General features: G+C 64.0%; 3 protein-coding genes across 6 annotated transcripts; 2 read left to right on the top strand and 1 right to left on the bottom strand.

The window, feature by feature from the left end:
* The first annotated feature begins 510 nt into the window (after positions 1 to 510).
* On the top strand, positions 511 to 14983 carry ITGA3 (integrin subunit alpha 3). 2 transcript variants are annotated; one of them, XM_062629110.1, is made up of 26 exons: positions 511 to 751; positions 6017 to 6138; positions 6224 to 6306; positions 6672 to 6921; positions 7231 to 7314; positions 7582 to 7789; positions 8592 to 8785; positions 9013 to 9101; positions 9241 to 9377; positions 9518 to 9604; positions 9682 to 9749; positions 9906 to 10042; positions 10446 to 10592; positions 10688 to 10785; positions 10960 to 11125; positions 11210 to 11278; positions 11375 to 11454; positions 11718 to 11795; positions 11917 to 12019; positions 12091 to 12261; positions 12351 to 12464; positions 12587 to 12700; positions 12915 to 13013; positions 13111 to 13236; positions 13648 to 13804; positions 14109 to 14177. In XM_062629110.1, exons 1-25 carry the CDS (start codon positions 558 to 560, stop codon positions 13756 to 13758), a joined length of 3129 nt encoding a protein of 1042 aa, XP_062485094.1. In that variant the 5' UTR covers positions 511 to 557; the 3' UTR covers positions 13759 to 13804; positions 14109 to 14177. The 2 variants fall into 2 exon arrangements, with proteins under 2 accessions (XP_062485094.1, XP_062485093.1); XM_062629109.1 differs by lacking the exon at positions 13648 to 13804 and having other exon boundaries at positions 14111 to 14983.
* Positions 14984 to 15602: 619 nt separating this feature from the next.
* PDK2 (pyruvate dehydrogenase kinase 2) lies at positions 15603 to 20834 on the top strand. Its single transcript, XM_062629111.1, has 11 exons — positions 15603 to 15797; positions 17035 to 17176; positions 18058 to 18129; positions 18298 to 18482; positions 18714 to 18803; positions 19091 to 19168; positions 19261 to 19337; positions 19422 to 19520; positions 19634 to 19753; positions 20105 to 20218; positions 20306 to 20834. Exons 1-11 carry the CDS (start codon positions 15680 to 15682, stop codon positions 20444 to 20446), a joined length of 1236 nt encoding a protein of 411 aa, XP_062485095.1. The 5' UTR covers positions 15603 to 15679; the 3' UTR covers positions 20447 to 20834.
* Positions 20835 to 21737: 903 nt separating this feature from the next.
* Positions 21738 to 24087, bottom strand: LOC134168940 (gastrin/cholecystokinin-like peptide). Of its 3 annotated transcripts, none has more exons than XM_062629107.1 (3): positions 23472 to 24087; positions 22520 to 22757; positions 21738 to 22401 (listed from the first exon to the last, which is right to left on the bottom strand). In XM_062629107.1, the coding sequence occupies exons 2-3, from the start codon at positions 22716 to 22718 to the stop codon at positions 22289 to 22291; spliced, it is 312 nt and encodes a 103-aa protein (XP_062485091.1). In that variant the 5' UTR covers positions 22719 to 22757; positions 23472 to 24087; the 3' UTR covers positions 21738 to 22288. The 3 variants fall into 3 exon arrangements, with proteins under 3 accessions (XP_062485091.1, XP_062485092.1, XP_062485090.1); XM_062629108.1 differs by having other exon boundaries at positions 22520 to 22731; XM_062629106.1 differs by lacking the exon at positions 23472 to 24087 and having other exon boundaries at positions 22520 to 22864.
* Between the last annotated feature and the right edge of the window lie 1790 nt (positions 24088 to 25877).

Below are 25877 nucleotides of genomic sequence, written 5' to 3'. Positions count from 1 at the left end.
CAGCGTCCGCTCCCGGGAAGGTCTCATCCCCTGCAGGATTCTAACCCGGGGTGTGGGGGGGCAATTCTGGGAGGTCCCATCCCATGGGGGTCCAGTCCTCAGGGGTCGCATCCCGGGATTCCCACCCAATAGCGGCTCCTAACTTGGGGGTCCCATCCCGTGGGGGGGTCCCACCCCCGGAGGACCCATCACAAAGGCTTCATCCGGGAGTCGGGGTGGGGGGGTCCCTACCCCGGGGGGCAGCCCCATGGGTCGGACACAATTGGGGGGGTGAGGGGGGGCGTGTCGCGTGCCAGCGCGCATGCTCCTCCATCCTCCCCTCCCGCCGTGCACGCGCAGGTGTGGCCACGCCCCCCCCACCCCTCCTCTCTCGCGCACGCGCGCTGCAGCCCCCCCCCCCCTTCCCGCAGGTACCCGCCGGTGCCGGGGGGGGTGCGCGGGCTCTTTAAGGGGAGCGCCCGGAAGGGAGCGCGCCCCGCCCGGCCCCGCCCCGCAGCGCACCGGCCCCGGGGGGGGGGGGCGCGGTCGGTGGTGGCTGCGGGAGCCGGGTGCGGGACATGGCGCGGGGCCGCCGGGCGCTGCCGGCGCCGGGGCCGCGGCTGCTGCCGGTGCTGGGCGCGCTGCTGGGCGCCGCCGCCGCTTTCAACGTGGACCGCGCCTTCCCGGTGCTCAAGGAGGGCGCGACCCCCGGCGGCTTCTTCGGCTTCTCGGTAGCGCTGCACCGGCAGACGGAGCGGCCCGAGCGGAGCCTGTGAGTGCGGGGCGCGGGCTGCGGGAGCGGAGTCACCGGGCTTAGCGGGGAGCGATGCGGGAGGTGTGCGGGGAAAGGGTCCGTGGGGTAGAGCGAAGGTCCCGGGGTGGGGGGAAGCGGGGAGGAGGAGCGGGAGGGGCTTCGAGCGCGGACAGAGGGGGTTCCCGGGGCTGGCGGGCACCGGAGGTGCTGTTAAATCGTTCCTTGGGCGTTTATCGCCTGCCCGGACTTTGGTTTGCATCCTGCATAGGACGGGGTCCCCTGGGGTTTCCCTCCACCCTCAACCACAGGGATACCGGAGCCCCCACCGCAACCCCGCGCTGACCCGGGGCAGGAGCCCCGCAGCAGCCCCGGGACGTGGGAACCATCCGGTACCCGGCAGCGAGGTCCCGGTTCGGCATCCCCCGATCTGATGCCACCCGGAGCGGTCGCGTCCCCCCCCCCCGAAACTCAGGTCGCTGCTGGCCCTGGGGAAGTTGTTGAACTGTAATTCCTGCTGCCCCACAAAAGCGCTTTCAGCAGGCACATCCCCAGTGCGATCCCACCGCCAGCACTTGCCGTGTCCCCTCCTGTCCCCGCCCTTCTCAGCCGAACCCCTCGGGGCAGCATTCCCGGCTCCCGTCCCTCATGGCTGAAGGTGCGAGTTGCGTGTTCGTGCCAAAGTGAAGAAGGCGGCGGGGCTGGGTTGGGCTCTTCTCGCTCGAGGGCACAGGGTTTTGCTGGCTCACCCGCCCGACGTGGAGCTCCCGGAGGGCTCCCTTTTTCCCTTCACCCCCGCCTTTTTTCCCTTTCGTTTTTCCCGCCGTGTTCCTGGCAGAGGGACTGGCAGCAGCTGCCGGACGGAGGCATCTGATGCTCCGCATTCCAGAGATGCATTTCAGCCGCTCGCCCTGCCGTGGGATGTCTTGTTGTTGCTTCCATCCAGGAGGGAGTGCAGCCATTCCCCGTGGAGCAGCAGTGGGCCCAGTGACCTGGGGAGCCCACGCTTCCACCAGGACATGCTGGCTGCCATCCATGGCTGGGTTCCCTGGCTCTGGTGCCATCAGAGCAGCTGGAGGGGGGACACAAGATGTCGTGGTCCTGGCTGGTGTCTATCTTCTCAAGACGTTGGCAATGGCTGTTGCTGTCTTGGAATGGATATGGGGGGGCTTTGGCAGGCGTTTGCGATCCACCGGCATGGGCCACGTGGCCCAAGCGTGTCTGAGCATGATGCTGGCGGGACGTGGAGGCTCTGGGAGAAGGCTTTGGAGTGTGAAACCCCCGGGGGATTCACATCCCCTTCCTCTGGGAGCCCCCGCTGCTTGTCCCCATGGAGGACATGGAGGGCCTGCAGGGTGCCAGGCCCATTGCTGCTTCCCCCTGGGGCCCTGCATGTGGGCAGCAGCCCTGGGGGACTGTGCAGGCAGCTCTGCCTGTGTGGCGTGGGCAGGAGGGGCCAGGGCGAGTGCAGGCAGCTCCTGCCTAAACCTGGCTCGCGCTGCGGCACGTCCGGGGAGGCACCTGCCTGTTGTGGAAGTGGCAGGAGGGAGATACCGGCATCAGTGTCCTGATGGCCAGGGTTGCACGGGGCTTGGAGCAACCTGTGCTAGTGGAAGGTGTCTCTGCCCGTGGCAGGGGTTGGAACTGGATGAGCTTTAAGGTCCCTTCTATAGGGACATTAAGCATTCCAACCCAAACCATTCCATGGCCATCCAGCTGCTGTCCTTCAAGCTGAGGAGCTTCTTCCCCTAGTGCTGGTCAGCATCTTCCCCTGCCCATCCCTCGGCTATCGCAGGTGCAGCGTGGCCACAGCCAGGGTGGGGACAGGAAAGTGACGCTTCCTTCCCCCCATCCCAGATGGGGGATGCAGGCAGGGAGTTGCCCCATGTTTTTTGGGGGGAGGCTCGATGTCTCGTTGCTGCAAGGTGGCTGCCAGAGGTGTTGGGATGGCAGTGTGGAATGGAGGGATGCTCAGAGCACATTCCTGAGCTCCTGAGGAGAGCCGGTTCCTGGCTGGGTGCTGGCAGGGGGCCAGGCTGTGTCCTGTGACAAGGTTCCCCCCCCCACCCCCTCTGGTGTTTTCCATGTCCCAGGGCTGTGCCCATGCAAAGGTCTGTTTGCTCGCTCCTCCCCAGGCCAGGGGAAGGCAAGGTGGGACCAGTGGCGTTATCTGCTGCCCCGAGATTAAGAAACTCCTTTGGCTGCTGGTGCCGGATCTAGCTGCTTCTTGGTTTGGCTTGTGTTTGTGCCGGCAGAACCCCATACTGCCCTGGGGATCTGACCCACGGGGGTCCTATAACACCATGAGGAAACTGAGGCACGGTGCATCTGTGCCAGGGAGGCAGGCACAGATGTGGTGGCACCCATGTGGGCGGTGTACTGCATGCCTCAGTTTCCCTCCTGTGTTCAGGGGAGCAGGGGCTCTGCCCAATGCTTGGGGTCTTTCTGGTCCCATCTGGCTGGCGGGGAGGAGCAGAGCAGCTGAGTTCCTGGCTTTCCCTCCCCCTTGCCTGGTTTGCTGCCGATGCTGGGGCTGGCTTGGCTGCGCTCCCCCCAGCTTGGCTGGGCTCCTTGGCAGGCGCAGGGGGGACGGATATGCTGCAGCGGGGCTGGCGCCCAGGGGGTCATCCATCCATCCATCCATCCATCCCTCCCACCATCCCTCACTGCCTCCAGGAGCAGTCTCCCCCTCTCCCGCCTCCTTTCCGGCAGGGGCATCAGCAGATTTCCCTGCTTAGGGCTCCCGGGGGAAAAAATCATTCCAGGGCAAATGTAGTGGCACTGGGGGGGTTGGTTGGGGCTGGCCTGGAGCTTTGGAGGAGGGTTATGTCAGGAACACCCTCTGGCTGCCTGTCTTCGGGGGTGCTTGAGGCCCAGTCGAAGAGCTGAGCTCTGGAGCATCACTGCCAAACCATCCCGCAGCTCCCCCAGCTCAGTCAGCACCAGCGGGGAGCACCCACACCACCATCATCCCATGTTCCCTGCTTTACCAGGGCAGATTAGGACGGGGCACGGCCTTGCATTCCTGCCTCCCTCCCTTCCCGACCTCCCCTTCGTGCTGCTGTTTGTCCATCGCTGCCTTTGCTCTGCACTCCGAGCCCAGTCCCTGGGCTGAGCCCCGTCTCCTCATTTTACCCCCCACCTCCCATCCGTGCGGCACAAGCTGGTCCAGGCCTCCCTGCGATGGCAGCCCCAGCATCCCGGCTTCTGGTTTTCCTGCATCTCCACATGGCAGCTTGGGGCATGCACGGAGTGGGGGATGCCTGTGCGTGTCCCAGCCCTGCTCTTGTGAGGTTTGGAAGCCCCCAGCATCCTGCCCCTCTGGGAGCAGAGCCTGCGGGTGGGCTGCCGTGCCGGGAAGTCTTGGCTGGAGGCAGCAAGATGCTGGAGCCGCTTGGCCTGGGTCTGCTCCCACCCCCCAGGATCAGTGGGGCACAGCCATGGGGAGGGGTGGTGCCTGAGAATGGTCCAGCAGAGCCAGGACCACCGGGGGAGCCCCTGGCAAAGGGCTGAGTGTGTGTTCCTGTGCCCAGGAGCCACGGTGATGGTGGGGCAGAAGGGGGCAGGACAACACCACCACCACCACCCCCCCTAAGCTTCTCCCTTCAGCCCTGAGTCACTTCCCCCTGGATAAATGGGGACAAGAGTGACCTTTGTGTGTCATCCCCCCCATCCCTCAGGTGTCTGGGAGGGGGGTCAGGAATTACGGGAGCAGTTCCTTTGTGCCAGGCTGAAAAGAGGAGGACTCATGACCCTCCATGCCCCTGCCTTCACACCCAGTGGGATATGAATCCTGCTGGCATCCCCAGCCCAGCATTCCCAGGGGGAGCAGACATCCCCCATTGCACCCCTTGGGGGGGGCTCTTCTGCGGCTGCATCCCACCTGCAGTGTGCAGTGGTGCCGGAGCGATGCTGCCTGCGGTGCCTGTCACCGTGGCGTGCCGGGGCGGGGGCTGCCTGGGGCCCCACATTCCTCCTGCGCCTGGGCTTTGACTCAGCCGCTTCGACGCTGCCCGGACGCGCCCGCGCTCCCATCGCCCGGCCCTGCCTCCCGGTGACAGCCGGGATCGCTCCTGTCCTTGCCGGTGTGCGAGGTGAGGACCGGCCGGCTCATCACCCTGCTGCCCTGCGGTGAGGCTGCGGCAGCTCCCTGGGTGCCTTGTCCCTGCCTGCGGAGGGACGCGCTTCCTCTGCTGGCATCACGCAGCTGTGCCTCCTCCACGCCATTGTCCTCGCCATCCCAAAGGAATTCCCTGCGGAAAGGCTGGCCTTTCCGGAGCCCCCCGGGCACGCCGGGTCCCCCAGCCCCATGGCAGGGCTGTGGATCTTCTGCCCTAGTGCTACCAGCGGTCCCCAGCTTCTTCCCTTGGGGTGTGTGGGGGGGTCCCTTCAGCATCACCTTGAAGCCCCCAGTGATGAGTTCATACGGAGCTGGGCTGAGGGTGTTGGTTTCCAGCCCGGGCATCCCTCCATGGAGGGTGATGTACCACCCCTGCGTGGCACTTCCATGACTCAGCTGAGATGCCTGTGCCACTCCAGGGCCCTTAGTCACCCCCGGAAGGGCGCTGTCGTCCCCCCTCCCCGGGACCCCCTCTGCTGCCTGGATGCGTCGAGACAAGCCCAGACCCATCCTGGGAAGCGGGATGCATGTGCTGCGCTGCCCGGAGCCGGTCCCCAAGCTGGGACCCCCGCGGCATTCCCACAGCATTCCCTGGCGCGGCAGCAGGAGCTTGTCTGCCGGACACGCAGCAGCTGCTCAAAGGTTGGCCGGGAAGGGCCATGGCTGTTTACACAGGCGCGGGGGCCCCGGCGCTGGCGCGGCCGTGTCGTGCCGAGCGGCTCCGGTGCTAGGTTTGCAGGCACCAGCCTGAACCCCTGTTCTTGCACCCCACACCATGCGCTGGGATGGGGGGCTCAGCCGTGAGTGTGTGCTGGGATCGGGTCCAGCAATCACAAGGCGATGAGTGGGTCCATCAGTCTGTCGCCCACCTCGTCCTGCGTGACCTTTCACTGTCGCTGGGGGTGACAGGCTGGTTGCTGCCAGCCCTGTACATGCCCATCCAAGGGGAACCCCCTTTCCTGGTCTGGAGGTGGGGCTGGGGGTCTGCCCCCTGTTCTTTGGGGGTATTGAGGTGTGACATGCTCTGGGGAAGCAGCTCTCATCCCCTTCGAGCACCTCCAGGCCACATTCATACCCCATTGCCCTCTCCATGGGGCACCCCCAGTATGAGGCATCAGGGTGGGTCCTCCATCACCCACCCACTCCCTTCTCTCTGCCCCCCCCAGGCTGCTGGTGGGGGCCCCCCGAGACATGGAGCCAGTGAACGGCACACGGACGGGTGCTGTCTACGCCTGTCCCCTTACCGCATCCACCGGTGACTGCCAGCGCCTTGACATTGAGCTGAAGAGTATGTGGGCACACCAAAACATCCCCTGGCACTTGGGGGCTCTGCATGGTGGGTGACCCTCTTACGTTGCCTCTTCCCTGCCCAGATGAGCCGGAGAAGGCCATCATCGATGACATGTGGCTGGGGGTGACAGTGGCCAGCCAGCGGCAGCCGGCGGGGAGGGTGCTGGTGAGTGCACGGGCGCCCTGGTTCTTCACACACGCGCGTGTGCTGGTGCGCGCTGGCACCTTGCACATCCCCAGGGAGCCACCGCTGCTTTCACACGGGCCTTGCATGTGTGCTCAGCGTGGTAATGGCAGGTGAGGGCTCCACTGCCACCTCCCTGTCCCCGTGGGTCAGGACTATGGGGTGATTGGACCCTAATCCCAGTCACGTGCACTGGTGCCAGTGCACAGGATGGTGATGTACCCTATGGGCTATCGTGGCAGGATAAGGCCGTGGCGCAGGGGCTGGGCAGAGGCAGCCCAAGGGGTGGTGGGGGACATAGCCCCTTGGTTTTGGGGTGCTGCAGGCGGTGCTGGCTGTCCCCGCAGGCCTGCGCTCACCGCTACACCAAAGTGCTGTGGTCGGGCAGCGAGGACCAGCGGCGCATGGTGGGCAAGTGCTACGTGCGGGGCAATGACCTGCGCCTCAACATCAGCGACGAGTGGCAGACCTACCACAACGAGATGTGCAACTCCAACACGGACACCGACGAGACCGGCATGTGCCAGATGGGCACCAGCGCCGGCTTCACCGCCAACATCATCTATTTTGGAGCACCCGGTGCATACAACTGGCAAGGTGCGCCAGGGGGTGGGCAGCCCCTTCCGCGGGAATGCCTGTTCCCACCGTGGTTATATCCCCTCTGCATGCAAGGGCATGCTCTGCGTGTTCATGTGTGTTCATGTGCCCACATGTGCATGGTGCGCTAAGCATGTCGTGTGTGCACCTCGCCGTGTGCTTATCTATGCGCCCATGCAAACCCCGTGCACATGTATGTGGGCACGTGTGCGTTCACACGCGCTGCAGGCATGAAAGGGGTGCAGGTGCTGAGCTAGGGGTGAAGGGCAGCTCTCCGCTGTGGGGTTAACCCCCCCTCCGCTGTTGCAGGTACTGACTACATGCTGCAGCGGGAGATGTGGGACCTGCATGACTTCTCCTACCCCAACAAGAAGAACGGCAACACCTACATAGGTGGGGGGCAGTAGGTTAGGGGGGGCTTCCCCCTCGGGGGGATTTGGGGTGAGGAGGAGGTTTAGGGGATGTGGATTTAGGGGGAGTATTAGGGGTGGGTGTTCAAGGGCTGTGGAGTGCAGGGAGGCTTGGAGACCCCCTGGGGATGTGAGCAGGGGTGCAGTGGGGACGCTGCGGTGGTCAAGGGGGTGGAGGGTGTTGTGGTGGGGGACATGGGGTCTGGGCCTGTCGGGGGGTCCCCATCTCACGGGCAGGGTTTGGTGGCAGGGTACACGGCAGAGGTGGGCAGCGCGGTGCTGCAGCAGGATGCGGTGACGGTGGTGACGGGCGCTCCCCGGTACAAGCACATGGGCGCTGTGTACCTGCTGAGCCGCAGTCCCCAGCAGACGCTGCAGAGGAGCCTCCTCCTCCCCGGGCACCAGGTCGGCTCCTACTTCGGCAGCGCCGTGGCCCTGGCAGACCTCAACAATGACGGGTGAGGGCAGGGGGCCAGGACCCGCCAGCTCCTTGGGATGGGGGGGGGGGGGGTCTTGCCTGGGGCAGCCTGCGGCTCACAGTGGGGTCTGTGTGGGTCTTAGGGTGGGTTAGAGTAGGTTAAGGAAGGGGTTTCTGTCCCTCGCTGTGCTGTGGGGAGAACCCCCCTGCGGTCCAGATCCAGCTCTGGGGCAGCAGCACAAGAGGGACGTGGAGCTGCTGGAGCGAGGCCAGAGGAGGCCATGGGGATGCTGCGAGGGCTGGAGCAGCTCTGCTCTGGAGCCAGGCTGAGAGAGCTGGGCTGGGGCAGCCTGCAGAAGAGAAGGCTCCTGAAGGGGAGACCTGAGAGCAGCTCCAGTGCCTGAAGGGGCTGCAGGAAACCTGGAGAGGGGCTTGGGACAAGGGATGTAGGGACAGGCCAAGGGGAATGGCTTTAACCTGCCCGAGGGGAGACTGAGATGAGCTCTTAGGCAGAAGCTCTTCCCTGTGAAGGTGCTGAGGCGCTGGCACAGGGTGCCCAGAGAAGCTGTGGCTGCCCCATCCCTGGCAGTGTTCAAGGCCAGGTTGGACACAGGGGCTTGGAGCAAGCTGCTCCAGTGGAAGGGGTCCCTGCCCGTGGCAGGGGTTGGAGCTGGAGGAGCTTTATGTTCCCTGCCAACCTAAACATGCACAGCTCTGGTGGTGGTGATGGGGGGTTATGAGGGGAGGAATCCTCTTCTGGCTCTGAGGGGTCTCCACCTTCTCTGGTGTCTCGGTGGGGTTGTGCTGCAGCCCCAGCCCTGACCGGCCCCTCGGTCCCGCAGGTGGCAGGACCTGGTGGTGGGAGCTCCCTACTACTTCCAGCGGAAGCAGGAGGTGGGGGGAGCCGTGTACGTGTACATGAACGAGGTGGGGGGGTTCCAGCCCCACCCCAACCTGGTCCTCACCGGCCCCAGCTACTCCGGTTTCGGCTTCGCCGTGGCCAGCATCGGGGACATCAACCAGGACGGCTTCCAGGGTGAGGGCTCTGGGGGGCGGTGGGGGGGAGCCTGGTGGGGGTCTTCATGTAAGAGGGGATCCTGCGTGAGGGGATGTGGTGCCTCTGGAGAGGTTTGGGGTGAAGAGAGGGAGATGAGGGGTATCTTGATGTGTTCAAGGACGAGAGGGGCTGGGTTGAGGTTGGGGGGTGGGATTGGAGAGGAGATGAGGAGGTGTGTGGGGCTGACCCTGCTCTTCTCCCCACAGATATCGCTGTGGGGGCCCCATTCGAGGGGCCTGGCAAGGTTTACATTTACCACAGCAGTGCAGAAGGGCTGCTGGAGAAACCTCGGCAGGTAATGGCCCATGGGGAGCCCATCACCGGGGCTCTGGATCCCGTCCGAGGATCCCATGCTGTGGGGTGGGCTGCAATGAGTAGATCCCCGGCTCCATGGGGTTGGTGAGCAATGGGTGACCCCCGTGCCCCAAATGCAGGTGATCAGTGGGTCAGACCTGGGGCCCGCCAGCATGCAGACCTTTGGGTACTCGCTGAGCGGGGGGCTGGACGTGGATGGGAACTCCTACCCTGACCTGCTGGTGGGCAGCTTGGCCGAGAGGATCGTGCTGCTCAGGTAAGGGAGCAGGGACATGGGTGTCCTGCAGCCCCCTGCGCGCCCCAGCACCCGCAGGGGTGGTTCTGGGGCATCAAGGTGGGCATGAAGCAATGTGCCAGGGCAGGGGGGGGGCTCGGCTGAACCCCATCTCTGCCCAGAGCTCGGCCCGTGATCAACATCCTCAACAAGACCTTCACGGTGACCCCCAGCAAGGTGGATCCTGCCCAGTGCACACCGGAGTCATGGTGAGCCCCATCCCTCACCACGGTGGGGTCCTGCTGGGGGCCCGGCTTCACTCACAGCCCCTCTCTGCCCCCACCAGCATCACGGTAACCGTCTGCTTCTCCTACAACCAGAGTGCTGGGGATCCCCACTACAAGGAGAAGATCAGTGAGTGCCCGGGGTGCAGGCCTGAGTGCTGTGCATGGAGGGATGGTCAGCACTGGTGCAAGGGAGCGTGCACACATGGGCACACGTGCACATGGGGTTGTGTGTGTTGGAGGCACACGTGCATGCAGCACCCGCAGCACCCTGCTCTCCCCACAGCCCTGGAGTACACCCTGGAGGCTGACAAGGACCGGCACCCACCCAGGGTCAGGTTTTTGGGGACCCACTCTGCCACCTACCCCGGCCTCTTCACCATGCCCGAGACCCGCTGTGAATCCAAGGAGCTCCTGCTGCTGGTGAGCATGCACATGTGTGTGCACACTTGTGTGTGTGTGTGTGTGCATGGCAGGTTGCTCTACACGTGCCACTGGAGCTGGGGAACCGGCTTCCAGGAGATGGGGAGAGGGATCATGGAATCCCAGACTGGTTTGGGTTGGAAAGGGCCCTAAAGCTCAGCCTGTTCCAGCCGCCTGCCACAGGCAGGGACACCTTCCACTGACCAGGTTGCTCTAAGCTCTGTCCAGCCTGGCGTCGGTGGGGTGTGGAGGGTCCTGGGAACATCAGGGCCAGGAAAAGAGGTAGAAATCATCCCTCCTATGATGAGTTTGTTTGGTATCAGGAGTGGGGTGTGAGTAGGAGCTGGTGCCCCAGACGTGGCCAGGGAGCTGGGGCTTTGCTGTGACTGCTGCCACCCTGCAGGACAACATCCGAGACAAGCTGCACCCCATCATGCTCTCCATGAACTACTCTCTGGTGGAGAAGCCCAGGACCTTCCAGCTGGGTCCCCTGTCCCTCGACACCTTCCCCGTCCTCAACCAGGACCAGTCCCACGAGAATGAGACCAAGGTGCTGGGGGAGGGCTGGAGGTGCTGGGCTGGGAGCCTCGGTGAGCCCAGCCTGGGGCTCCATGGAGGCTCATGGGGACATCCCCGTCCCTCCAGATCGAGTTCCAGAAGGAGTGTGGCTCTGACAACAAGTGCTACAGCAACCTCCAGCTCCAGAGCAGCTTCGTCACTGACCAGAACCAGCCCCTGCCCAGGTGAGGGCAGCTCTTTCTGGGACCCCATCAACCTCCACCACCCTCTGTGCCGTCCCCGTGGGCACAGGCTACGCCTCAGCCCTCCCCGGGCCATGCCAAAGGAACGGGACAGAGGTGTCTCCATCCCACTGGGATGGGCCACCCGTGTGCTGAGCAGGGCCGGTCTCTGCGCAGGCTGAATGGAACCCAGGTGCTGCAGTACAGCCGGGACGTGCGGAAGCTCCACCTGAGCATCAACATCACCAACGTGCCCACCAGCCCCGCCAACGGCGAGGACGCCCACGAGGCGCTGCTCAACGTCACGGTGCCCTCCAGCCTGCTGCCCTCCTCCGTGCGCCCGGTACGCGGCCCCCTCCCTGCTGGAGAGGGTGCAGGACCAGGGTGGGCTTTGCTGGGATGTTCCTCACCCTCTTCCCTTCCCCAGAGCGGAGCCTGTACCTTTGCAGAGACGGTGTTGTGCGAGCTGGGCAACCCTTTCAAGAGGAACCAGAGGGTGAGTGCCCCCCCTCAACGACCCCCGGCTCTTCTCGGGGTCTTACAGGCTGGTGGGGGCCCAGCTGAGCTGCTCCACGGTCCTTCTGTGCTGCAGGCAGAGCTGATCATCACCTTTGAGGCCATTGGGATCATGCTGGATACATGGGAGATCTTGGTCTGGCTGGATCTGTCTACGTGAGTGACCCTGGGTGGGTGGGAATGGACTGGGAAGAGGGTCCCTGGAGTGATGCTGGCTCCTCTTGCTTGGTGCAAGCACAGTGGTGGTGGATTGGGATCATATCCAGCGGTGTTGCTGGTTGGGAAGGATGGGAGGGCACGCTGGGCTCCTGGGGTGGGCAGGACGGGCACTCACTGCTCCTGCTGGGAGGGTGGGAGCTGCCCCATGCTGCCTGGGGGCCGTTTGGTGGTGGGAGATGCTGACCTCAGTGCCTTGGCAGGCAGAGCACCCAGGAGGACCTGCAGCCTGTGCTGGCCAGGCTGCTCGTGGACTACAGCATCCAGTCCTCACTGACCATGTGAGTGCAGCAAGGCCGTGTCCCCCCTCTCCGCATCCCCTCCATCACCCACCGGAATATGGGGGGCGGGCACAGCCCCTGGTGCCCCACAGACGGGTGCCCAGAGACGCTCCATCCCCAGATCCCCATCGCACGTGCAGTCGCACTTCAGTGGGTCGGTGCTGGGCGAGTCAGCCATGCGGGGGGAGCAGGACGTGGGCAGCCCCCTTGCCTTCGACTTCCAGGTGAGTTGGGGGGTGGCCAGCACATGGGGGGGGTTGTCAGACTTGGGCTCATCCTTAGCTCTGCTCTGCAGGTGAGCACCAAGGGCGAGTCACTGGGTGCCCTGGGCACCATCCTGCTGGGCTTCGAGTGGCCCTATGAGATCCCCAATGGGAAATGGCTCCTGTACCCCACTGAGATCCTCGTCAACAGCAACGAGACCTGCCAGCCCCCGGGGGGGGTCATCAACCCGCTGAACCTCACTGTGAGTGCCCGCTGCGGTGCAGGGTTGTGTCCCTGCCCCACTGCATGCGCAGAGCTGAGGATTCTGATGGCACTCATCTCCCCCCACAGCTCCTGCAGGACCAGGCTCCATCCCGGCAGAGGCGGCAGCTGGAGGCCTTTGACGCAGTGGAGCCCCCCATCACCCTGGCCACCGCCAAGAAAGCCAAGTCAGAGGTGTTGCTGGTGAGTGGGGGTCCAGCACTATGTGCCCCATGCCAGGACCACCGTGTACACTGATCCTTGGCACCAGTGTGGTGCACTGGGGACCCTGCTCACCCCTCTCAACCCTCCTCTTTACCTCCCAGAGCTGCTCCAAGGGCACAGCTCGCTGCGTGTGGTTCGAGTGCCCCCTGCTCCACACGCAGCACCCCACCACCTTCAGCATCCGCGCCCGGGTGTGGAACAGCACCTTCATTGAGGTCAGTGTGGGGTCCCCCTGGAGTCAGGGCTGTTCCCTTGGGGATGGTGCTCAAACAGGGCACCACATTTGCCAGGTCTCAGCTCAGATGCTAACACCCATCCCTTGCTCTCCCATCGTCTGTGTCACCCGTCCATCATGCATGTCACCCCCCATCATTGGGTTCCCCCCCATCATCTACGTATTTTCACCCCCTCTTCATCCGTGTCCCCCAGGAGTACAGGGACTTTGACCGGGTGAAGGTGGACGGCACAGCGACGCTCTTCCTGCGGACCCACGTGCCCACCATCAACATGAGGAACCACACGGTGCGGGTGAGCAATGCCAGAACCTCTTACTGGGACACACTGGGAGGGACTGGGGCCACTGGGAGCTCCTCCCCCAAAACAAGGCTCTTCTTGCCCCTTCCAGTTCTCGGTGGACGTGGACTCAGAGCTGATGGAGGAGCAGCCGGCTGAGATCGCGCTGTGGCTGGTGCTGGTGGCAGTGGCGGCCGGGCTGCTGCTGCTGGGGCTCATCATCCTCCTGCTCTGGAAGGTGAGGGGGTGTGGGAGCCATGCCTCAGCCTGACAGGCTCACATCACTGCTGGTGCCATTCTCCCCACCTGGCAAGCAGCGGGTGGAAGGTGCCGGGCTGCAGAGCCATGAGGAAGAGGAGCAGAGAAGCCCCCAGTGCAAAACGCTTTGGGAGCTGCCAAAGAACCCACCCAGAGCAGGGCTGGATGATGCCCTCCTTGCTGGGCGTCTCCAGCCCTATGGAGCTCTCTGGGGACCCCACTCTCTGCCCAGGAAGGGTTGGGGGGGGGGGCTGCAGGGCCACCCATGCTGCAGTGAGCATCACATTGGGGTGAGGGTGCAGTGGGTGCCCCCCCCAACCCTACAGGTTGGCCAGGAGCCCCCGTCCCCTCTCCCCTCACGCCCTGACCCCCATCCCCTCCTTCCCCACAGTGTGGTTTCTTCCGGCGCGCCAACACGCGGGCCATGTACGAAGCCAAGGGGCAGAAGGCGGAGATGAGGATCCAGCCGTCGGAAACCGAGCGGCTGACGGATGACTACTAACGGGGGGCAGCCCCACTGCCCCCCCCTGGGCGCCCACGCCACCCGCCTGGTAATGCCCCATGGGGGCCGGCTACAGCAGCAGCATCCTCCTCTTCAGCCTCTTCTCCTCTTCCTCATTGCCTTCTCTCTCCTGCCAGGTCCCATAGGGTCCCTGTGGGGCGCAGGGGGCTCCGTGGGGTCTCTCCGAGCAGCTCCAGGACTGCTGCTCCCTTTGTCTCTGCTCTTCACCAGCTCTGGGCTCTCTCCTTCACGCTCCAGTGTCACGCTGCAGCCCCACGCTGACCCTTCCAGCTCCACACTGACCATTTGTCCCCGTCCCCCCCCCACCCCTTTCTTCTCCCTGTCCCCACAGTGTGACTTCTTCCAGCGGACCCGCTACTACCGGATCATGCCCAAGTACCACGCGGTGAGGATCCGGCAGGAGCAGCGCTACCAGCCCGGCGGCCTCCTGCCCCGCCGGCGCAAGAAACACTGGGTGACCAAGTGGCAGGAGCCGGAGAAGTACTACTGACCCCCAGCCCCGTGCGAGGGGAGCACCAGGGCCGGTGTTTGACTTTGCACAAGTGCATCTCTCCCTGCCCCAACCCACACCTCCTGCCTCGGACGCGGCTGCATCCCGGCGCAGGCTTCCGCACGCTCCTGTCTGCTTCGCCGGTGTGCAGCTCAGCTCTTGCACACTCGTGCCTTGCACGCTTACGGGGATGAGCCCCAAACGTGCCCCCTGTGTTCCCTGACGTGGCTGCTGCTGGTCTCACCGAGTGCCTTCCCCCCGCGCAGACACTCCTCCCGCTGTGCTCCGCACACATTCTCACACGCCGGGGCACGCTCGGCCCCCCACCCTCTGCATCCCTCTTCCCCCTGGCTGGGTGCCTCCGCTAAGGCTGCATGTGCGGTTGGGGATGGTGGGAGCTCGTTCCTTCCCCTCCCTCCTCCAGAGCAGTGCAGGGGGCTGATTCTGCATGTTTACCCCCCCTCTCCAGCCTGCATCTGCTGCAGCTTTGCCTTGGCAGAGGGAGTGTGCAGAGCACAAGGCCGTGTCCCCAAACCCTGCAGCCTTATCCCCCACAGGTCTGTCCTGCCCCGTGGATGCTGCCCCGGGGGTTAAGTTGTTCTGTGTCTTGTCGGTTTTGGTGCAGTCGGTACTGGGAGCTGGGGGGGTCCTGGACCCTTCCCCTTTCCCCTTTTCCCACCAGGGCCCAATAAAGCCTCACTCTGGGATTTGTAACCTCTTGTCTCCTCTGTGTCATGGATAACAGCGTGATGGAGGTGGGAAAAGGGTTGTTTGGAGGGGGGGTGTCTGTGTCCCCAGAGCACGGCAAGGGAGGGGATTCTTCCCCTCTGCTCTGGTGGGCAGAACTGCGTGTGGCTCTGTGTCCAGCTCTGCGGCAGCCACACAGGAGGGACGTGGAGCTGTCGGAGCGAGGCCAGAGGAGGCCATGGGGATGCTGTGAGTGCTGGAGCAGCTCTGCTCTGGAGCCAGGCTGAGAGAGCTGGGCTGGGGCAGCCTGGAGAAGGGAAGGCTCCTGAAGGGGAGACCTGAGAGCAGCTCCAGTGCCTGAAGGGGCTGCGGGAAAGCTGGAGAGGGGCCTGGGACAAGGGATGTAGGGACAGGCCAAGGGGAATGGCTTTAACCTGCCCGAGGGGAGACTGAGATGAGCTCTTAGGCAGAAGCTCTTCCCTGGACACCTCTGTCCCCCAGCCTGGGCGCGATGCGGCGGCTCCGCTGCGGGGTTTAAGGGGTTACAGCGGTGGGCGTGGTCATCAGCAAGGGGGCGTGGTCACCCCGGTCAGGCGGGCGGTGCCAAAGCTGGGGGCGTGGCCGGCGGCGGGCGGGCGGTGATTGGCGGTGCGGCGGGGCCGGGGCCGGGGCCGGGGCCGGGGGTACCGGTACCGCCGGGTGCCGGCGGTCGCACCGGGCGCGATGCGGCTGCTGCGGTGCCTCGGGCGGCGCGCGGCGCTCTCCGGCGTCCCCACCTACATCGAGCACTTCAGCAAGTTCTCGCCATCGCCGCTCTCCATGAAGCAGTTCCTGGATTTCGGTAAATACCGGGACACCCCCCCCCCCCCCTCCCGGCACGGTACCGGGGTGCACCCGCTCCTGAACCCGGCCAAGGGCCGTGAATCCCCGGTCGGGGGTGGGATCTCCGCGCCCCACCCCCTGGGAATGCACCACCCCTCCCGGTAAACAAACACCCGAGCTGGGGGTGTCGGTGCCTGGGAACACCCCCCCCCGATTCCCGGTTATTATTTACCGGGTGTTACCCCCTCCCCCCCCCCGGTGCTCCCCTCCGCTCCTTGTTGTCGTCCTGTTCCCTCCCCCTCCCCTCCGCGCTCATGGGTAAATAACCGGCGCTGGGATCACCACCCCTTTGCCCCCCCCTCTCAGTGGGGTGTTACCCCCACGGGCAAGCAACGGCCCCCCCCGCCCGTGATCCTCCGGGTAAATGCCCTCACCCCCGATAAATACCCCCCCCCCCCCCCCGAGGTGTCTCCTACCCCCACCGGTAAATAACCCCCTGTGTGGGACCCCCACCCGATGCTTCCCCCTCCGCAGCCCGTCTGCCCCCCCCCCAGCACTCCAAGGGGGGTGACACGGGGTCCCCCCTCAAGCCAGCCCCCCCAAATACCCGGCGGAGGGGGGAAATACCCCAACCGTCCCTGTCACCCATCGAGGGCCCCTCCTGTCCCCATTCCCCTCCCACCGGGGTTTAATGTCAGCGCTATATTTACCCACATCCCCCCCCCCCCGGCACCATCCTGGGCCGAGGCTGGTGTCTGCGCTCTGCGAGTCCTCACCCCCCCACCCCAGGTCTGCACCATCTCACCGACACCGGGCCCCCCATGTCCCTTGTCCCCGGGGACATGCCCCTACAGGGGCTCAGGGACAGATTTGCCCCCTGTCGTCCCCCCCCCCACCTCGCTGGCCACCGCATCCTGGCTGGACACTTCGGTGTGTCCCGGTGACAGCGGGTGTCTGTGACCAGCTCTGTTGGTGGCCCAGGTCCTTCTCCCCTCCCCATTGCCCTCAGGGGGGGTTCCAGTCACAGTCTGGGACATACTGGGCTGTACTGGTATCCCAGCCTGTCTTCTCCAGCCAGCTGAGCTGTGTCCCCCCCAGCCCCTCCAGTGTCCCCCTCCAGCCAAGAGCAGGACCTGCTGCTGGCTCTGCCCCAGTCCCCCCCCTCAGTGTTCCCCAGCAGGAGCAAAGCCAGCCCCGGGGCTCGGGGTCCCCAGCCAGGGCTCAGCCCGGTTTCCCCCCCTCCTTGCCCCCTCCAGGCTCCAGCAATGCCTGTGAGAAGACCTCCTTCGCCTTCCTGCGGCAGGAGCTGCCCGTCCGCCTCTCCAACATCATGAAGGAGATCAACCTGCTGCCGGACCGCGTCCTGCGCACCCCCTCGGTGCAGCTGGTGCAGAGCTGGTGAGACGGGGGGGCTGCCGCCCGTGGGGTCCCACCGCCAGCAGGACCCCCCCCATCCCACACCGCCTCGGCTGTGGAGGTGCCACCACCACCGTCTCCATGGGTCCTCCTGCCACTGCTGTAGCTCATGGGGGTCCCACCGCTGACCCTTCTGTTGTCACCCAGAGGGGTCCCACCGTGGATCCCAGCGTTGTCACCTCTATGGCTCCCCATCGGCACCCCAACTCCTGCCAGCGCCGTTGCCGGGGGGGGGGGTCCCACCACCCACCTGCGTGTCCCATCCCACCGCTGCCACCGGCTCTCCTCTGCACGCAGGGCTGGCAGGGCAGCACCCAGCTGGTGCCACGCCACATCCTTGGCTGACAAGGTGCCAGCGGGGTGCTCCAGGTCACCGGTGCCACCTCCGTGTCCTGCCCCAACCTCCTGCCCCCTAAAAGGGCCGAGGGGATGCACGTCCTCGGGGGGGGCTCCGCATGTCCCTTTAAGCACCGTGTCCCCCCCAGCGCCATGAACCTTCTCCCAGTGCCGCCACGTGACGAGTTGTTTGTGCAGCGTCCTCAGCTCCCCTCTTGCAGTGACTTCTCATTGTCCCCGTGCTGGAATGGTGGCCCCTGGGGACACAGCCCCTCCAGTGGGGCGGGGGGCTTGAGGGTCACTGGTGGGGGAACGTGAGGGCTGCAGGCTTGGACCCCCAACAAGCACAGGGTGGTTTAATGGGGCGACGGCGTTTTGCGGGGGTTTCCTGGTTGAGGGGGTCCTGAGCCCCTGTGGCTGAATGGGCAGTGCCCCAGAGCACCCTGTGCCCCCCTGGCGTGGGGTCCCCAGGGTGTCCCCTCTCTTTGGGGGGCATCAGGGTGGGAGGTAACCGGCTCCTTCCCCAGGTACGTCCAGAGCCTGCTGGACATCATGGAGTTCCTGGACAGGGACCCCGAGGACCAGGCCACCCTGGGGCAGTAAGTTGGGGTTAATACCCCTTGTCCTTGATTTTGGGGTGTCACCTGGCACCCTGCAGCATCCCCAAACTGTCCACACCCCACAGAGCATCCCGGAGCCACCAGCTCCTGGAGCTGGGCTGTGCGGGGACCTGGTGCCCTCCAGCTCCATCCCTTTGCCCTCCTCAGGTTCACAGATGCCCTGGTCACCATCCGCAACCGGCACAACGACGTGGTGCCCACCATGGCGCAGGGGGTCATCGAGTACAAGGAGGCCTATGGGGACGACCCCGTCTCCAACCAGAACATCCAGTACTTCCTTGACCGCTTCTACCTGAGCCGCATCTCCATCCGCATGCTCATCAACCAGCACAGTGAGCGCCGTGGGGACCCCACCTGCCCCTGGGGGTCCCCTGCCTCGAGCATCTCCATCAATCCTGGGCATCCCACCCCAGCCCTGAGCATGCCCCCTCTTCCCTCCCAGCCCCAGGGATCCTGTCCCGAGCATTTCCCTTTCCCTGATGTCTCCCTCAGGATCTGCCCCGAGCATCCCCCTGTCCCTAATGTGCCCTCTGGGGTACCCACTGCTCTCTGTCCCCCCCCAGCATTGCTCTTCGATGGTAGCACCAACCCCGCGCACCCCAAGCACATTGGGAGCATCGACCCCCATTGCAACGTGGTCAATGTGGTGAGAGGTCTGTGGGGACTGGGGGGGGCTTCCCCTGCGTGGGGGGACTAAACTGAGGGGAGGGGGTTGAAGGTCCCCCTCGTCTTCCCCTTGCCCAGGGCTCTGCCTGTTTGGGAGCCATTTGTGTCATGAGCTTGGGTGGGCCTCAGCCAAGGTGTCCCCTCTGCTTTGGGGTCACTCCAGAAGACCCCCAAAACATCCTGGATCTGGAATGGGATGGGGAGTGAAGGGGATCCCAAACGCGGCCCCAGCCTTCGTGCTGGGTGTGCTGACCCTTCTGCCTCTGCCTCCCAGATGCTTACAACATGGCCAAGCTCCTGTGTGACAAGTACTACATGTCCTCACCCGACCTGGAGATTGAGGAAGTGAACGGTGAGGCCAGGCTGGGGGGCGTCACCGTGGCAGGGGATTCTTGGGTGGCTTATTTGGGGTTGGGAAGGACGGCGCTCTCCTCTTCCCCGCAGCCAGCAACACCCAGCAGCCCATCAGCATCGTCTACGTCCCTTCGCACCTCTACCACATGCTCTTTGAGCTCTTCAAGGTAACCCCGGCCCCATAGCGTGGCGGTGAGGGGGAGCAGCAGGGAGGTTATGGAGGGGTCCCATAAACTGCTCTGTGCCTGCAGAATGCCATGAGAGCCACGGTGGAGAGCCACGAGAGCAGCCCGCGGCTGCCGGCCATCAAGGTGATGGTGGCCCTGGGTCAGGAGGACCTCTCCATCAAGGTACATCAGGGACCACCAGCTCCATCGCGGGGGGGGGGTCCCTGACCCCAGCCTGGGGACACTATGGGTGAGGGGCTGGAGCGGGGCTGTCACCCCCCCACCCTGTCCTGCAGATGAGCGACCGGGGCTTGGGCGTCCCGCTGCGGAAGATCGAGCGGCTCTTCAGCTACATGTACTCCACTGCTCCCACCCCGCAGCTGGGCACCGGGGCACCCACCGAGGGAACCCCCCTGGTAGGTGCCATGGGGACCCCAAAGGGACGGGGCACAGGGCGCAGGTCTGCAGAGCGGGGGTGGCACAGGGACTTCTGGAGGTGGCTTGGCCATGTGTGGGGATGCCTGGGGGGTGGCTTGAAGATGTTTGGAGGTGGCTTGGGGTGCCTGGGGGTGACATGGACATACTTTGGTGTGGCATGGGGACCTTTGGCTGCGCCTGAGAGTGGTGAGGTGACTATTGAAGGTCCCACATGGACACTTGAGGGTGCTCGCGTTGCTATTAGGGTGGTGGGGGGAGGCTTGGTGTCCCCTGGGGGTGCCCACCCTAGCTCTGGGGACCCCCCACCCCATCTCCTCCCTCCACCGCAGGCTGGATTTGGCTATGGCTTGCCCATCTCCCGCCTCTACGCCAAGTACTTCCAGGGGGACCTGCAGCTCTTCTCCATGGAGGGCTTCGGCACCGACGCCGTCATCTACCTAAAGGTGGGTCTTTCCCCTGGGACGGGGGGTCCGTGTCCTCCGGGGGCGCACGGGGCCCTCCTCATCCCCCCCCCCCCGTGTCTCCTGCAGGCCCTGTCCACAGACTCGGTGGAGCGGTTGCCGGTCTATAACAAGTCGGCGTGGCGGCACTACCAGCCCAGCCAGGAGGCAGGGGACTGGTCCGTGCCCAGCACCGAACCCAAGAACACCTCCACCTACCGCGTGCCCTAGGACCCCCTGCAGGCTCGCTGCCCCCCCCAGGCTGTAGATAGCCCCTCACCCAACTGCCGGGGACCCCCATAGCCCTGGGGTGGTGTTGTAGCATCCCAGTGCTTCCCCCCCTGCGGTGGTTGGGGCTCACTGGGAAGACTCTGAAATGTGGGGTGGAGGGGTCCCAGCACCCCCCTCCTGCCTTGGTGACTCTTAGGTACGTAGCTGGGGATGGTACTGGAGCAGCATGGAGGGGTTATAACCCCTGCTGCCCCACACGCACCCCCACACCTTGGCACCCACCCCAGGGCCAACAGGGGGCTGGTCCTTTCCCAGTATGACCAGTACTACTTCCCTGCCCGTCCAACCCTGACTGGGGGGGGGGGGAACTGGGCCTGACTTCCCCCCCCAGCTCCCAGGTATTGCACTACTGAGCTGCCCTCATCCACGTGTGCCCCCCCCGCACCCCCGGGTGGGTTCCCCCCCACCCGCTGTCAGTAAATTGGATGTTCACTGAGCTCCCAGTGTGGTGTTTTGGGGTGACCCCCCCCGCACACCCCCTTTGGTCGCTGCCTCAGTTTCCCCACCCAGGCTGGGGAGGGGGCTCTGGTGTCACCCCCCCCCCCCCCCCGGGGCTGGTGCCGGGGTTGCGGGAGCAGCAGCCCGGTTCCTCGCTGCTGTGTTTGCCCCCCCCTTACCCCGGCGCTACCCCCCGGACCCCCCCTTTCCACCGGGGACCCCGCGGCTCAAGCGGCGCCTGCAGCCACCGTCGCGCCCCCTCGCGGCTGCGAGCGGTACCGCGGCCCGGGGCCGTTGTACCCGCAGGGAGGGCTCGGCACGGACCCAAGTGACCAATCAGCGGCTGTCGGCGCCCGCGAAGGGGTGGGAGGGGGCGGAGGAGCAGCCAATAGCGAGGAGGGGCGGGGCGGGAGGGGGCGGTGCCGGCCCCCAGCCGAGGCAGAGCACCCCCGGGAGCTCCGCTGCGGCCCCATCCCCTGAGCAAGAGGGGCCGGGGCAGGGGCCGGGTGCGGGCATCACCTACGGGGCCCTCCGGAACAGCGGCCCCGCACGTAACGCGCCTGTGCGCTGCCACCTGAGCCTCCATCCCTGCCCTGCCCGGGCAGAGCGCGCTCTGCGGCACCTCCTTAAGGGAGAACATCCGAGCCCTGCTTTTAAAGCTGTAGTGCCGGGACAGAAGGGTTTTGCTGAGCACCATCTGCCCTCACTTTGCCACCTAAAACTCCATCTGTCCCTGTGCGTGGTGGTGGGGCTCCGGGGAGGTTCCGCTGCCCCTGTTCCCTGCTGTTGGGGGTACAGACCCTTCACAGGAGTCGGTTTCTAGCAATAAAAACTGTTCCTGCTTCTGCTGAGCCTGTCCCCGGAGCAGCTCGGCCCTTGGGGGCTGCTGCAGCGAAGGGGATGATGGGGTGGTCCTGGGGGCCAGGGTGAGATCTCCCACCCGTGGCTGGCCCTGGCCAGCAGCTGGACTGACATCGCAAAGGGATGCTGGGTTTAGACTCTTTCCTGTGCACTGAGTAGCATCAGCAGCACCCCTGGCTCGGGGGTCACCTGCAGTCGGTGTTTCTTGGGGTGTAGCTGCTGCTCCCGCAGCTGCATCCCTCACCCTAAGTCCTGTCCCTGTCAAATAAAGTCATGAAGCAGCTCCTGTGTGCTGTGTCTGCTGCTGTGCTGGATCTGCCCTGTGCGTCCTGCTGGGGCTGGGGGTGAATCCCACCGTCCATCTCCCCCCCACCCCGCCAGCTCCTCCCAGCAAAGACGTGACCAGCAGCACCCGTAGTGCCAAGGCTTTATTGCAGGAAGGGACGTGCACCGAGCGTGCTGGTGCTCTGCACGGCGCGGCCGCTACACGGCATCAGTCGAGTCCTCAGCGCTGCGGCGGCCAAAGTCCATCCAGTCGGGGTAGTAGAGGTCGTGCAGATCCTCCATCCCCTCGTAGCCCTTGCGGTCACGCAGCTCTGCCGAGGCAAGGGCAGCGGGGTTATTGCTGCCCCGGGCCGGGGGCTGGCACGGCGGTGCCGGGCTGTGCCTTACGGAGCCTCCCCCCGGAGCTGCCCCCCCCGCACCTCCCGGTACCTGTGAAGATGTGGGGCAGGAACCTGGAGATAAGGTGCTTCTGCTCCTGGGACAGCGCCTCCGGCCAGTCCCGCCGGACCAGGCTGCCTGGGGGCCGGGGGGGATCCCCCCCAGCGCCTGGGGCCTCTGCTGCAGGCCGGCACAGGCAGGCGGTGGCTGTGATGGTGAGGATGAGGCCGATGCAAACCTTCACCTTCATGGCTGGGGAGAGACTGAGTGGGGAAGGGGAGCAGAGGGGCTGTGGCCATGGGACAGGGGACACATGCTCAGCCTGTGGTGATCCATGCATGAAGCTCATCCCCAGGACATGGCCAGTTCACAAATCCCCTCTGTCCATCCCAGCAAGTTCCCTCCATCCCCCTGGCTGGTCCCCAAGTCTTCTCCATCCCTATCTCCCAGTTGGTCCCCCCCTAGAATGGACTCAAGTTGGAAGGGAGCCATAAGGATTGAGCCCAATGCCTTGTGCCTCACAGGATTACCTAAAACTAAACTGTATGACCAAGAGTGTTGTCCAGAGCTCCTTGAACACTGCCAGGCAGGGAGCAGGTGCTCGTCCCTGGAGCTTGGCCAGTCCCCACATCCCCTCCATCCCTCCCCTCTGGTCCCCACATCCCCTCCATCCCTCCCTTCTGGTCCCCACATCCCCTCCATCCCTCCCCTCTGGTCCCCACATCCCCTCCATCCCTCCCCTCTGGTCCCCACATTCCCTCCATCCCTCCCCTCTGGTCCCCACATCCCCTCCATCCCTCCCCTCTGGTCCCCACATCCCCTCCATCCCTCCCCTCTGGTCCCCACATCCCCTCCATCCCTCCCCTCTGGTCCCCACATCCCCTCCATCCCTCCCCTCTGGTCCCCACATCCCCTCCATCCCTCCCCTCTGGTCCCCACATCCCCTCCATCCCTCCCCTCTGGTCCCCACGTCCACCCCTGTTCCCAGCCCTCCGGGACTCACCTGCTGGCTCCGGGCTCAGCGATGCCTCAACCCAGGGCTCAGCTCTGCTTTTAAAGGCGCCGCCACCGCTGCCCCACCCTGGGGCAGCTCCGACCCCACCCGCAGAGCGCTGGGATGCACGGACAGCTGGACACACATGGAGGGTGTCTGTGTGTATTCACATACATGTATGTGTGTGCGTGTATATGTCTATATGGAGACTACAGGAGGCAGCTGGCAGTGGCTGTATGTATATGTGTATAAATGCCCAGCTCTTTATCCCTACCCTCTATCTCCAGCTTCGTATTTCATAGACACACCTGTATGAAACAGATCAATGTACACACACCCAGAGCCATGTATGTGTGCAGATACATATAAACATATAGGTACAGCTGTAGCTGTAGACGTGTATATGCAAACACACATGCCTAACATGCATACACATGTAAATATATACATGTGAATGCAGAGCTTGGCAGTGATATAGCCATATATACAGACACACACACATCCATACACATAGAGAGCTATACATGCACATATACAGCTGTAAGTATAGTGTACACATACAGAGAGAGGGATTTTCATATGTAGCCACAGAGGGACATACAGAAATAAGAGTCTCAGTGGAGCAAGCTACAGGGTACTTGGCTTGAATTGCACGTATGCGTACAGAAAAGTATAGGTAGTGCTAAACATGCACACCCCATATGTGTATATTTATATATATATACTTAGAAATGCTTAGAGCCCTACTTACACATACACAGAGCGCTATATATATACATACATGCACATACATGCAGGTATTTATGCATGCAGATGGATACACAACTAGTTACAATCTATAGGAGTAGATGCAGCTGGCCAGATGTGCTGCAGGGAGCTGCTGTGCCCAGCCACATGCTGCAAAGAGGCCCCTTTCTGCAGCCTCTATCTCTCCTGTTACCCCAAAACGCTTTGGGGTGCTCTGGGACGGGCGGGCCTGTTGCTGTGGGGACACACCGTGCACCCCAGGGCTCGCTAACGCGTCACCCCTGCATCCCGTATCCAGCCCATCTGCTGCCACCAGCTCTTTCAATATCGACAGCTCCCCTGGCCCCCATTTACCCTCAACTCATCGATTTGTGGAGAACATTTGTCTCCCTCCTTCAATAACACCCGTGGAGCGAGGAACCGGGTGCTCTTCACTGCCGGCGCTCGCCGTGCCGCTATCGGTGCTCCTCAAACAACCCCAAAACAAATGGGCTTTGAATGGGCAGGAAGGCAGCAGCGCCCCAGCCCCACGCGATCGATTCCTCGCTCCAAGGAGCGGTTTTTACAAGGAACAAACAAATTGGTTTGCAATTTCTGGCTTTTAATGGCTCAATCTGGGCCAAATGAGCCATCAGGGTCACTGGGACGCAGCGGCTGCTTCCTCCAGTGCCGTGGGCTCGGCAGCGCCTTGACGCAGGTTTGCAGCCTGACGCTGGGGTGCTGCTCCCTTCTCCCAGCCCTGGGTGCACGCTGACGGGACGGGCGCAGGGAAACAGGGTGGTGGCAGCACCCTTGCCACGGCCCAGCCGGGTCTGGCTCTCTTGGGCCACACTGGGCCAAGCTGATGCCTTCCTCTTGCATCTGGAAGCCTGTGAGAGCTGCTGGGAGAGCCCCACTGGATGCACGCAGGTGCAGGCAGGGAAGTGGAATTTCTGGAGCAGAAGCTGCCGGCACGTACACACAGCCCAGCACGAGGTGCAGGCAGGGCTCCAGGTCACCTCCTTCCTCAGTGGATTCAGAGGAGCTTTGCATAATTGTGGCAATTTGGCTTCCAAGAGCAAAGTCTCTTAGGGAAGTAAATGGCATGAGGTGAACCTGGTGCTCCACTGCAGCACAGGGAGCAGGGCTGGAAAACCAGGATCACTGCAGGCAGTGAGCAAACACAACTCAGTTCTTCGAAAGCTGACCAGAGGTACAAAGCTGCTCCCAGGCAGGTCCCCATTTCTGCCACTATACAAGGGGCAAGTGGCCCTCACGGCAGTAGTTTGTCAGTGCTGGAAGCACAAGCGCCCAGCACACAGGAACCCAACAAGCAGCAGACCAGGTGCCCTTGCAGGGAGGGAATGAATCCACACAGGAGCCACAGCACCCAGGGTGCTCCCCTTCCCACAGGAAACACTCCCAGGACCCCAGCACTGCTTCCTGCAGCAAGAGGGAAGTCCACTGAGCTCCCAAGAGCACAGCCAGCATTGCTGCTCACCTGGCTCCAGCGAGTGAGGGAATCCAGCAAGCAACTGCTTTTGAAAACCATTTTTATTTAAATAAGGCTTTAAATACATTACATAAAACATTAAAAGAGAAACCAGGATTCTGTTACTTCACAGGGCATTAGGCCATGGTTGCTAGTAACACACAAGCTCTACAGCTCTACCTACAAGGATACTCATC

This window comes from Pezoporus occidentalis, unplaced genomic scaffold (genome assembly GCF_034315485.1).
Source record: "Pezoporus occidentalis ecotype Australia unplaced genomic scaffold, CSIRO_AGI_Poc_V1 ctg328, whole genome shotgun sequence".
Lineage (NCBI taxonomy): Eukaryota > Metazoa > Chordata > Aves > Psittaciformes > Psittacidae > Pezoporus > Pezoporus occidentalis.
The sequence above is the reverse complement of the archived record's forward strand: the minus strand, read 5'-3'. Positions and strand labels throughout refer to the sequence as shown.

Excerpts from the sequence above, each read along its gene's own strand:
- ITGA3 (XM_062629109.1), top strand. The coding sequence starts at position 558 with ATGGCGCGGGGCCGCCGGGCGCTGCCGGCGCCGGGGCCGCGGCTGCTG. Across the intron at positions 10,043-10,445 it reads CCAAGGAGCTCCTGCTGCTG|GACAACATCCGAGACAAGCT; the intron begins GTGAGCATGCAC and ends GCCACCCTGCAG. Across the intron at positions 11,126-11,209 it reads TGCCCTCCTCCGTGCGCCCG|AGCGGAGCCTGTACCTTTGC; the intron begins GTACGCGGCCCC and ends TCCCTTCCCCAG.
- PDK2 (XM_062629111.1), top strand. The coding sequence starts at position 15,680 with ATGCGGCTGCTGCGGTGCCTCGGGCGGCGCGCGGCGCTCTCCGGCGTC. Across the intron at positions 18,130-18,297 it reads GACCAGGCCACCCTGGGGCA|GTTCACAGATGCCCTGGTCA; the intron begins GTAAGTTGGGGT and ends TGCCCTCCTCAG. Across the intron at positions 19,754-20,104 it reads CCACCGAGGGAACCCCCCTG|GCTGGATTTGGCTATGGCTT; the intron begins GTAGGTGCCATG and ends CCTCCACCGCAG.
- LOC134168940 (XM_062629106.1), bottom strand. The coding sequence starts at position 22,817 with ATGAGCTTCATGCATGGATCACCACAGGCTGAGCATGTGTCCCCTGTC. Across the intron at positions 22,402-22,519 it reads CCTGCCCCACATCTTCACAG|AGCTGCGTGACCGCAAGGGC; the intron begins GTACCGGGAGGT and ends TTGCCTCGGCAG.